The sequence below is a fragment of the Platalea leucorodia genome, assembly GCF_965183815.1.
Source record: "Platalea leucorodia genome assembly, chromosome: 6".
In the NCBI taxonomy this organism is placed as follows: Eukaryota; Metazoa; Chordata; class Aves; order Pelecaniformes; family Threskiornithidae; genus Platalea; species Platalea leucorodia.
This window is the reverse complement of record NC_138828.1, coordinates 6058535-6070874: the sequence shown is the minus strand read 5'-3', so window position 1 is coordinate 6070874 and position 12340 is coordinate 6058535. Positions and strand designations below refer to the sequence as shown.

The following is a 12340-nucleotide window of genomic DNA, read 5'->3' as shown; positions in this document are numbered from 1 at the left end:
CTGAGAAGAGTGTGCCACACAGACTTAATTATTAACATGGCAATGTATATAGCTGTTAGGAAATCAGAATTAGCATAGTGTCTGTAGTGCCAGTTTTGATGTTGAATTGTGTAATTTTTTAGTTCTTGCACTCATAGTTGAGGCCCACCTCAATCACAGGAACACAAGTAATGTTTGTGGTATTTTTCTCTAAGGTTATATTGCCATGAGCCATTTTATTTTTCAATAGATTGCTGTCTGGCATTTTGAGGAAGGGTTTTGGTTTGGCTCAGCTGTCTGGAACTCAGCAGGGATTATTTAGAGAAAAATTGTCCATAACTTCAATAAATAAAGATAGTGGGAATGGTATGAATGAAAGCAAAAGACATAAGTAAGAATGTGTTTTAAAACTTTCAAAATAGTTCAAAACCCAATATTGTCCATATATCTAGAAGTTCTACTGAAAGCCTTAGTATACTAGCTACTATGTAAATAACTTCAGTTTCAGATCCCATTCTACTTTAAATGTTTTTTAAGTCTGCTTGTAATGTTTTATCGGTTAATTTGTTACCAAAGGTTGTAGAAGATATAACAAATGTTAAATGCAATAAAATACGCAATCTGCTAACTCTTTGGTGTGAGGGATTGGTTGAGGGATAAAGTTCATTGTACTAGCATTGCCTAAAAACAAGTCACGTGAGTTGTATTAAAAAAAAAAAAAAGTGGTTTGCATTCTACAGCTTGCAAAGTTTTGACTGAGAGTTTCCCGATAGATCTTATGATCCTGCACCTACTGAAGTCAACAACAGAAATACTGAAAAGAGTTTGAATCATTGCTACAACCCATGTTTCCCATTTATTGAGTATACTGGATTCTGATGCTTTCTTTCTTTCAATATTTTCAACAATTCATATTACATTCCTGGTTCTACAATTTAATTTTGGGTCCGTACTTCAGAGAGAGACTAGTTTCCTCCTTAATGCTCTTGTTTACCACTTCTAATCTGTGTGCGTGTTCATGTTTGTGCATATACTTGCAAACACAGGTGGTAGGTTTTTTTACAGCTGGTGGAAACATTTAATTTCATAGTAATTTTTCTCTGCACTGACAAATTCAGTGTCCATTCAGAATTACCTGTTAAAGCTCCTGTAGTCAGGCAGTTCTGGCTTTGCTTCAGGTTTAAAAAGTTTAGGATATAAAGCTTCCAGCAGCTCTGGATCATCCCTGATGGCTTCTATCCAGGGAGACTGATAATACTTTGGCACAGAAGTAGTGTTGAACTTTTCAGGAGGAATTTCTTTCAGTGGTCCAGAATATCCTGCAAGGTGATCAAGGCAAAACCGTTATGATAATACTTTGCGTTTTCTGCTTCCTTACCACCATTCTATGTAACTAGGAAATAACATACCATCATTTCACAGTTAGGCAAAATGAACAATTGGATCAAGTCACCTGGCCAAAGCTACACAGAAACAGAAAGCCGGCAGGGGGAATTTGTAACCTTTTAGATAACTGCTCCAAAGTATTCCACGCTCTTTTGAAGCTAAGTTTATTTTAGTTTTATATAAATTTGTTTCTATCATTATAAGCATTTGTTTGAAGCCAGGCTACAGCTACACAGCCCTTGGGCTGAATTAACAAAAAGATTTTAAAAACAATCTTTTGGTTAAAACTAGGATAATTCTATAGTCTTTGGGTGAAATTTTCCAAAAGTATTAAAAGGATTTGGGATCACAGCCATTATAATGGAGTTTTTGTCTTTGCCTCTACCTTAGATGCTTTAAAATGTCCTACCTACTTGGTTCTCTGGTCCTTTTCATCATCTGAAAAAGTGAAGAATCAGTTGTTTTCTCTGCATAATCATCTGAGGATCAGGCTCTGATCGGAATTTTACTAAATAAATAAATTCCATATTCAGTGTGTTTTCTTCTAAAGCCAAGCACAATATGGCAGGAATAAATAGCAGGGTGAGGGAAGTCAGACCTCAATGTACAATCTGAAGAATTAAAACCAGCCAGGGATTATCCAATTATATGAATTATACTATTTATTTGAAAAACAAGGGAAATTTATTCTACCCTTTTACCCTCCTGCTACATCTAGCTCTGTAAATTAATGCTGTGTCCTTCTATAAGCTTAAAACCCCCTGTGGTTTAATATCTACTCCTTTTGCCAGACCTTTTTTGCCTAAAGAAAGGCTTGAAGATTTCTATCATGTCTTAGCAATGGAAATTACCTCTGTTTGCATTGTATTTGACCAATGGATGCACAGAGGCTTAGCAGTCACTAACAGAGTAGCATTGACCTAGTTTACATAGACTGTAAAAGGTCTGCACAAAACATGCATTGAGTAATTCTGAACAAAGAATGAATTTGTAAAAACCACAGTCTGTTCATGGATAATTCATAAACAGGAAGAAGAGCTATATCACTGAATAAATTAATTAAAACAAATTAGCCTTCTCTAGTCTTTAAAGAATACAAAATAAGGCCTTCTTGTAGCTCACTGCTTTAAATAAAGACAACAGTACCCTCACAGTTAAGGACTTAAAAAAAGAACAGTTTACGCAGCCAGAGGCAAATTCCTTTTTAAGTTATTCCTCTGTAAATGTTTCTAGCACAACTTACAGTGACTTCAGATTTACGTTTATGGGTAATTAAACTACAATGGATAACTTTCAGACTGTTGAGCAAAGTGTTGCATATTAGAAACAAAGGTTTGGCAAAGAAAAATCAGCATATTAATCCAGTTTTAAATCTGAGGATCTGTTTCTCAGTGTTTATAAGACCAGTAAATATAGGAGCAGTCTCTCTTGATATTAATGTATGTTTTCAGTTTAAGGAGAAGTAGTACAAAAGGCATATCAAATCTTTAAAAGTGAACAGAAGCAACTGAAGAGCACCACTTTACTTTTCTGGGGGAGATTCTGATTAGTTATCTGACTCAAATTTATTGATTTCTAATAGTAAGTCCGTTAAGAAATTCTTGTTGAAGATACTGTTTTATAAAGAGGTCCTTCCTCTGCTGTGAAATGAGAACTAAATATATTTAATGTCTGTAAACTCATGTATTACCTGGGGCAATGTTGTCAGGATGTGGTGGGCTCCGGGGATCAGGTGTATTAGGAGGTGTCATTGGGGCATGCTGGGGAATTCCTTCCACACTGAGGCCATCCATTGTAACACTCTGTATGGGCTCTCCACGCTGCATTCAAATAGAAATAAATATCATTAACAGCACAGGCAAAAAAAGCCTCTGTGATTCTCTGTTGAGAGTTGGAGTGATACTCCAATTTACAGCCCAGATCTGAGACCCAGGGTATGCTATCCGAAGGTGTACTGTCCTGCTGTTTCGTACCCTGTTTGCTAGATAGCACTCCCCAGGATTTTCTGGCTGTTAGCCAGAAGATGAAACAGTTTGACAACTCTCTTACATTGGCTATGTAAGCAAAAATGAATAATTTTTCAGTGTTAAGAGTGATATCCCAGCACAATTTTAAATGTTTGTATTACAAGTGTGTGAATGCTTTATTGAAAGGATTGGAGGTGGTGTGAGCTAGGTCCCCAAGACTCCTAAAGTCTTATAACCATCCAGCTGAGTTGTCTGACCTTTTCCTAAATTTGGCATATTTAAATATTGATATGCAGTCTACAAAGAGAGTTCATCCCATCTGCTGCTTGCACCAATCACCACAAAATCTACCTGTCCATGTGGGCTGTGTGGTTCACAGCAAAGAGCAGATCTGATCACTTCGACAGGGGGGCCTGTAAAATGTGTCCCTTGGATCACGAGATGCTAGAAGCTGTTATGGGCCAGACAGAGCATCCTTGCTACCCAAAGATTCAAGAAATCTGGCAAGTTTGAGCGGTTTGAGTTTCAAAGCACTGATTCTTCAAAGTGTCTCTTCCCATATCAGTTGCAAATTCACTGCATTTTTTGAATTGTTTTTGTTTGGGATTTTCTTTTCCTTTGTTTGTAATAGAAATAACAACTTCAGCGCAGGTCACTTTCTGGCAATTCATGATATGCTGTTATTTTCCACCCTCCTATTGGGTCACAGGTTCTAAGGAAACATCCAAAGGCTTAATCATTGTTGCATAAATATAGAATTAGAGTCTCGTAAGAAGTCAGTATCTTATTTTAGCTATGACACATAGGCTAAAAGCAATTTAAATATAGACTGGTTTAGAGTAAGAGTTTCTTAAAGTAGGAGAGCAAACAAATAATACTTGTTTAAACTTGAAACAAAAAAAGATCAAGGCAGTATGTTTTCTAGCCATCCTGAAGTATGTTAGAAAGATGAATTTTGGCAGGCGGAATCATAAAGATGATAAAGACAACACCAGTGGTGGCTAAATAGGCATTTAAGGGAAGGAAACAGAAAGCAAAGAGGCATCATTTTTTCATGTGTCAGAATGTCATACTGACTGTACGGCATGTGTACTTTATGTGTTTTTGTGGGAAGAAGTAGACTTGAGGGGAACTCAGAATTTATCTGTGTAGCTTCTAATACTCAATAGAGGGAGAAATTGGGGGGACAGTATTCATAGATGGGCTTCTAAATAATAGTGTTCTAGTAATGATATTGGGTGTTCAACAGAGTTATTCAGATTTTTTATATGGGATTTCTTTTGTGCAGATTTATTTTTAAAAGGCAGATTTATCAAAACTCAAACGTGATCCCATTTGATCCCTATGTAATTTAATTTCTGTTGAGTGAGTGACCAAAGAAGCTTGAAATATCTGCACCATAAAAAAAGGAATGTAAAAATTTTTCTTCTATGACACGAGATATTAAGACATACTTTTCTTCCCGAGTAAAGTTAATTTTTTGTGTGGGAAATGTAAAGGCCACAGAATTACAAGTGTATTTACCATAAAGTCAACAAAACATAGAGAATTCCTTCTTCAAGAAGGGAATAAAAGTATTTTAGAGATTTCAGCTGTGATACTGGAAATACTGAACTCAGCTCCAATAATAGCCTCCCTGACTGTTGTGAGATCTCTCAACATTTTGATTAGCATGGGCAACGGTAAATTGCAAATGCCTCTCTTATTGTCTGCTCCCAAAGCCTCCTTATGAAATGCAACTAGACAAAAAGTTTACTTAGAGTCAACAAATTGTATTCATTTCATTGTTTCTGATTAATTTACAAGTGTGTGTGTAAATTATTTAGTAAAATTTAACATACTATGAGTAAGACCTTTGGTGCTTTGCTGTTCTGATTAATAAATTAATTCTATTTGTGCCGATACAAACTTTAGATTATATCACAACAATACATTACATATAGTTACTATTTTTCTTATCCCAAGTGACGATTAAAGAATTGAGTGAAAGTCTGTGTAAGGATTCTGTAGGGGTTGGATGCTAACACAATCATAGGACCACCTATGCAAATGATTAGTTGTAAAAGCTTCAGGGAAAGAGAATTCTGTTCTACAAGAAATATTTCCTAAGTTTAATAATAATTAACTTTTGTAGCACATATTTCTTTTAATCTTGAAAGCAGCTTAAAAGTACTGGGACAAATTCCGCTTCTTTAGTCACGTAATTTGTATGTGAAATCAGTGGGGATGCATACATGTAACTGAGTAGCAGCATTTAATACAACACTGGAATTAGAGGGGCTGCTTGCATGCTGTATTAGACTGGGCATAGAGTATTCATGTTCAAATAATTAAACCTTGCAGCACATTGGAGAGTTAGGTAAAATTTATGAATGTTGTTGTCCCTATTTTCAGAGGCTAAGCAAAAGGTTTAAATATTTTGCAAAGGCCACAGATGATACAGGCGCCAGGTGCATTTAGTTCCTGCCATGAGGATTCCCAGGGTATCACTAATGCTTTAACACAATTCTTGAAGGACTAGTTTGAAGAATAACTGTCAGTCAGTGACAAGCTCCATCCTTTTTCTCCCTGTTGCAACAGGCAGGCCAGAAGTGTATTAGTACCAGTTGTGAGGGTCATTTTGTTGCCTGGGAACCACATTGAGACCAAAACCTATTTTAATAAAAATAATTCTGCTTGCATGAAACAGACTTTTATTTCTTCCAACCTTTTGAATATCATTAAATAGTTAATTTTCACATTAACTAGTTAATTTTCAGTAGTCAATGAGCCAAGTGTTAGAGGATAAGAACTCTGATCACTAGTAACCTGAATCAGATTTGAATGAGAATGATTTGAATCTGATGTCCTTAAGTATTAAGGCTTTCAGATTTTTTATTTGTTTGTAGGAGCTCAGTAAAATACAAATGGCTTCCTTCGTGTTAGCCTCATTCTAGTATAGGATTTTGCTTCTATTCTTCCTGAAACTACAAATACATCACGCACAATGTGTATCATGAGCACAAAGGGAACCCCAAGCTAGTCTCACTGTGTTTCATTAATACGTTATTACAAAATACTCACATTTCTTGGCTTGTTTGCTACATAATGATAATTTTCATATGTGTATTTGTCAGATCTCCGCTGACGTCTCTTGAAGAGTCTTGCACCTCTGTTGCTGAGTGTCGATAGTTCCTCTACCATGATATCTCGGGGGGTGCTGACCTTTTTTCCAAGGTTTAAGCTGGGTGAGACTGCAATACAATGGATAAATACATACCTCTGTTTTTCTTAAATGCCTGATATTGCATGCCCTGATATCCACCTGAAATCCAACAACATGTTAATGCATACTTATCTAACACATAACATAGCTTCATACAGTGTTAGTGAAATTAATCATTCTTCCAAAATTTTGGAGCAGAGTATTGAACACCACAAACCCATTTTTTCGAAGATGCTAAGCACCTCAAGCTCCAAATTTACTTCAGTTGAATGGCATTCAGCTGTTATCAAAATCAGGTCTACAATGTCCTACACGCCATCTTAATAGCAGGCTGGTAAAAACTGGCTTCTGGTGAAACCAGGAACAAAATTCCATCTGAGCCCAGTGTTCCCATGTCAAACCTTCAGTTAGCTTTGTGTGTCCTGTACTGGAGAGATGAGCAGGTAACCCCTTTTAAACATACCTACCAGTTTCTTATTGCTTATAAACATTTTATTTTCAATTATTCTTTAATATTCTGCTTGCTTTTGAAGAAGTCCAGGGTGTGTTTTGTACTTTGAGAAAAGTTTACATTAGAAAGTATGTATTAAATAGTAGTTTTTAACTATTTTTAAAGAAGCTTTCAAAATAAAGCTCAAGGTGTTGAAAATGAGAGCCCTAACAAAGAATTACAACATGCTTCTAGGAAGTGATATGTTTAGAACATTTTCTTTTTATTTCTCTCTAAGAGGAAACTGAATTACTAGATGCAGTATTACTTTATTCACTGCTTGGGAAAAATTCCTTCTTTGTTCAAATCCTGGGCAATTTGAAAATGAAAATGTATAAGCAGGGGAAGAGGAGATCAATTGGGACTGTAAATGGAGAATTCTGAATAGCAGAAACTCTACTGGTCATCTTTGTGGTAGTGTTCTGGAAACTGGGATGCTGGTGGCAATGAGCAAGCTGTTGCTTAGTGACTGAACTCTCTTACTAGATGTCCTCAACTTATAGAGGAAGCTTAAACCTTAGAATACAGTAGCTTCAACACTGAACAAACTATTTTCTACTGATTTATTTTTGCTTAGAAGTTTGTAAAATTTGACAAATATAACAATAATTGGATCACAAAGTAAAAACGGAATTTTTAAGAAGCTAATTCCTGTTGCCACTTACTTTAATTTTTATCATTTTAGTAATTGAAATTGTTCTCCTCAGTTGTTCATAAACTTCAGGAAGAAAAATAGGAAGACACAGTGTGCTTTGAGGAATATATCAATGGTCTAGTATGTTTCTTTGATCCACTTATTCAAAGTTACATTCTGTTATTTCTTTAATAATAAGACATTCTATTCTTCATATATTCTTACGGCCTACAGGATTTAAAATTCTGAACTTTGGCATATACTTTAATGCATTAAAATGAAATGAAAGCAAATTATATGTAAGACACTGTATCTTGCTTCCAGAGTAAGCACACAGGAAACCCAGTTTAAAATTAACATTACAAATTAATTAACTGCAGAAGGTACCTAATGTCAAAGTTAATATTGCATATGCAGAGTTTCATTTTGAGTAAGTGGCATGTTCAACATGGCATATGTCTCCTAGTAACTTTATGTTGGAAAAACAGTGTTATTTGCTGACGTTTAGGAAAACTTAATTGAGACAAGTATATTAAATATTTAGCCGAAGCTGTATAGACAAGAGTTTTCCATGTAGTAAATCAAACAAGTCTGTGGGCCCTGGGGTGCATCACTGTTGATCCACTTCTGTTCATACAGATTTCAATTAATGTTTGCAATAGATTTAACTGGAGCAAGAGCAAGCTAACTGTATCGTGAGCCAGAGCATGCACTTCTGCTTTAAAAATAGTATGCACAAAGAATCCTAACACCCTCCTGTTATTTAAAAGGTAACTACAAAACAGAGAGTTCTTAACATGGAAGAAAATGACTCAGCTTGCCCAGTGCAGCCATATCAGTGACAGATAGTGGTGGGGTTTTGGCTCTGTGGCTGAGATAAGTGCACTAGTTATTGGCCTGTGACCTGAAATTTAGACCGACAAGTCATATTTTGATTTTGTAATTTCTGAAGATTACTCCAGGGCTATGGACTGTTGGATGGTTTTATATCAGTGAGGAGCAAGAAATATACCCCTCAAATCAGCAACATTTTCATGTAGAAAAAGCTTTTCTTCATTGTACACAGAGTGGGTAGAGTATGTACATCCTCAGAGATTGGGGTGCCAAGGTGATTGCAGATCTGTCCAAACCACTCGGTATTCTTCTGGGACATGCTGGATGTTAACTATTTTGGGCCTTGCTGTTCCCTTACATATGTATTGTTCTTGTTAATGTTAACTGAAGGCTCCAAGGTACTTTGTAACCCACAGTTGTGTACTATTGTGAATCCAGGCAGCATCCCAAAAACATAAGTGTGAAGTTCATTTGAATCCCTTGCCAACTAAAATCTAATCATCTGTCTAGTTTTATGATGTGTCTAGGGATTGTTTCAGTGTCAGTGCAGAAAAGGTGATGAAGAATGAGAATAGGAGGACATTTAGAGGATGATAGAAAGAGAACATCAATGTCATAAATGGACATTGTAAATTAATACTGGAAGTTTAATTCAGAGTTTAATCCTAATCTTAACCTTTTAGCTTCATTTCTTAATTTGTTCCTGCCAAGTCCTTCCTGTCCTGTGCTTAAAATCATAACAGACTGTTTTTAAATATGATTTATATAGTTCCTCCTGCATTCACTACCTAATCCCACTTTAATCCTCCGGTTTACAATCTTCTAAATACCTTAATCTGGATTATAAATTTTAATAATGAATATCAGACAGTATGTATGTTTGTTGTAGTACCAGAAATAAGATTTTTTTAACTATATCATGAAAGATGGTTAATCATGTAGCTACTGAAGAATGCATTTAAGAAACAGTATGGAACTGGACATGAGATTTAAATCAAGTTCATCACCTGATGAACTTCAAGGACTTCCTTAAACATATGTATTTACATACATGTTTACCTCTAGCCGGTAGCCTTAGAAATGTTATGATTAGTCCAAGTCTGCCAGTGAAGAACCAAGGGGTTGGGGAGATCACTACACCCACACGCTGATTTACTACTACAGTCTTTCTTCTGGGACCACAAGAGGGTTTACAGTTAGCGTCTATTCCTGCAGCATTTTATGGTGTGTCGAACTTCTCTGAAACACAAAGTCACGTCCCGTGAGGCAACAGGAGATGTGGACTTTCAGTCATTGCCAGTCTTGCCTAGAGACTGGTAATCTTTGAGACTCTCATAAAAGCTTGTCTGATTTTGTATCTTATCAACAAGTGTTTCTGCTATGAATATCTTTTAACGAGGAATTTGAATTCACTGTTTACCTGAAAACATTATAATACAAAGAGGCTGAAACAAAAATGCCGTAGGTGTGCTTTCTGTGTGTCAATCCAAGCTACCAGAGCTTGCGCTGCAGAATCTTCTGTTACTGTTTACCTCTGTTAACAGTGGGGAGTTTCATAGGTCTGTGAGACCGCCTGAAACAGTACATTTAATTTTTACGTAATTACCAGGTGCAGGACCTTCATTACTTATAGCAATGCAAAACCCAGAAAGACAGTAGTTTACCCGCCAGATGTCAGGTTAAGCTTGTTGAATTAACAATTGGGGGAAAAATAAAATGTCAAAAATTAATAGAGCTGAATTTAGTAATTCAAAAATCAGATTTCTCCTTATTTTTTCCAAAAATTGTTCAGATTTGGTCCCAGAGAACTAGCATATACTTTGTGTGATTACAGCTTTGATTATCCTTCTGTTTCTTAACTGGTTTCACTGAGCTTGTACAGTTATAAATTTCAGACTCTTTATCACACCCATTTAATGAAATTTCATAATTTTTTTTAACATTTAAATATCCCAGGCATCCAAAGACGATGCAGAAGTAGATCGTACACTTAAAGAGTTAGTATTGCCTTCAGTGGCCACATACCACAGCATATGTTGTAGGATAAGCTGTCATGTCTATGTGTATGAATCTAAACTTGACAGCAAATCTGATAATACATAAATAACAAAAAGGACAGATTATGTGAGGCAAATGCTAAGTATCAGCACAGATTATCCAATAACTCCAATGATTTCAAGGACTGTATGGTAGATTTATTAGTATTGCTATAAATAGTAGCAACATTTACCATGTGAAATGCCTGGTTCCAAACAAACATATGAAAGGCTTTTTTTTTTTTTTTCCCCTGAAGAGCTTATAGGCTATTTCAGGCACATATGGTACTTGGGTTTACAATACCAAAAAAGAAAAAAAAAAGGAGTTGTAATGAAATCTGTGAGGGTAGACTGGCTTTCAGACTTAAGTGTGTGTGCAGTGGAGAATGGAAAGAGGAAAAAGATGTTTGCTTAGGAATAGAAATTACAGAAAAAAAATATGGAAATATCAGAAGTACTAGGACCAGGCACTGAAACTTGTAGCTTCTTTTCCTAAAAATCTTGTGTCTCTTGTCCTACTCTTCCTGCAATCACAATGGTCACTGGGTGAGTACAGAAACCATCCCCAAATTCTTTGGAGCAAAAGCCCATGAGAAAGTTTTTCAGTACTGGAATTTAATGTTCAGTGTTTTATCCTCTGTGAGTGGTATAATTCTCATAAATTCTAAATATTAATGGAGCTCCCCATTTTTTCAGTGAGGCTTGTGGGGTGCTTATCACTTTAAAAACATTGATCTTTTACATACATGGTACAAAAAAGCTTCATGGGGAGGATTGGAAGGATCTCCAAAAGCATTCAGCACATACCTAATGAAAGCCAAGCAGATTTGTATTCCTAACTGAGTTAATTGCTTCTTAAGGTGTCACACCAGAAGTGTAATTTTAAGAACCTGGTTTAGAAGATCATAGAATCATAGTATCATAGAATGGTTTGGGTTGGAAGGGACCTTAAAGATCCGGTTCCATTCCCCCTGCCATGGCAGGGACACCTTCCACTAGACCAGATTGCTCAAAGCCCCATCCAGCCTGGCCTTGAACCTTCCAGGGCAACTTCACTCTGTGCAACCTGTTCCAGTGCCTCACCACCCTCATTGTAAAATATTCCTTCCTTATGTCCAATCTAAATCTGCCCTCTTGCAGTTTAAAGCCATCACCCAAACTACCTTCTCATAAATGTCTGCATTTTCATCAGTGCAACAAGAGAAAAGTAGAATTTCTTCACATAGGATTAATTGGTGGATGTGCATTAGAGAGAATTGCCAAATGCTAGTAAAATTTGTTAGTTACAAAGATAAAGTTTGAGAGGAAGGAACAGAGATGTAAACATTTTTTTCAAAATTTTTTATCATTCATGTAAAAAAGCAGAGTGAAACAGAGCGAAAAAAGAGGATACAGATCAGCATGTTTCTTAGATGATAGCCTTTTAAAATGGAATGAAGTCATGTTATTAACCCCAAATAATATTCTGAAAGGCTATCCTAGCAGAATGTACATCAGCTGTTAGATTACTTCATTCCTCCACAGCAGTTGTTCATCTGAAAATAGCTTTCAAATGAAAAGAGGCAACTACAAAAGGATTAGTTACCATAGGCAGCATGATACTCCCACAAGATTATTTATGGCAAAACACCCAGAGACAAAGCTGTAAGAGAGTTAAACTCTATGATTAAAAAAATATATCAGGGAGGACTAGAGGACATTGCATATACAGTAAGCTGGGTTCAGCGCTATACCATTTCTGTGTATTTCATCCATAATGGCTGATGCTTGTTGTTTCCTCTCTTTGACCATGGCAGAATGTGATAACAT

General features: G+C 36.1%; 1 protein-coding gene across 1 annotated transcript in view; it reads right to left on the bottom strand.

The window, feature by feature from the left end:
* MYOZ2 (myozenin 2) overlaps positions 1-12340 on the bottom strand; it is a gene marked incomplete at both ends in the record, with an annotated part of 18745 nt that extends 6405 nt beyond the window's left edge. Inside the window, 4 exons of the mRNA XM_082316381.1 lie at positions 1115-1298; positions 3056-3185; positions 6396-6565; positions 12265-12340. Of these exons, the coding sequence (XP_082172507.1) occupies positions 1115-1298; positions 3056-3185; positions 6396-6565; positions 12265-12340 (560 nt within the window). The remainder of the gene's footprint in view (positions 1-1114; positions 1299-3055; positions 3186-6395; positions 6566-12264) is intronic.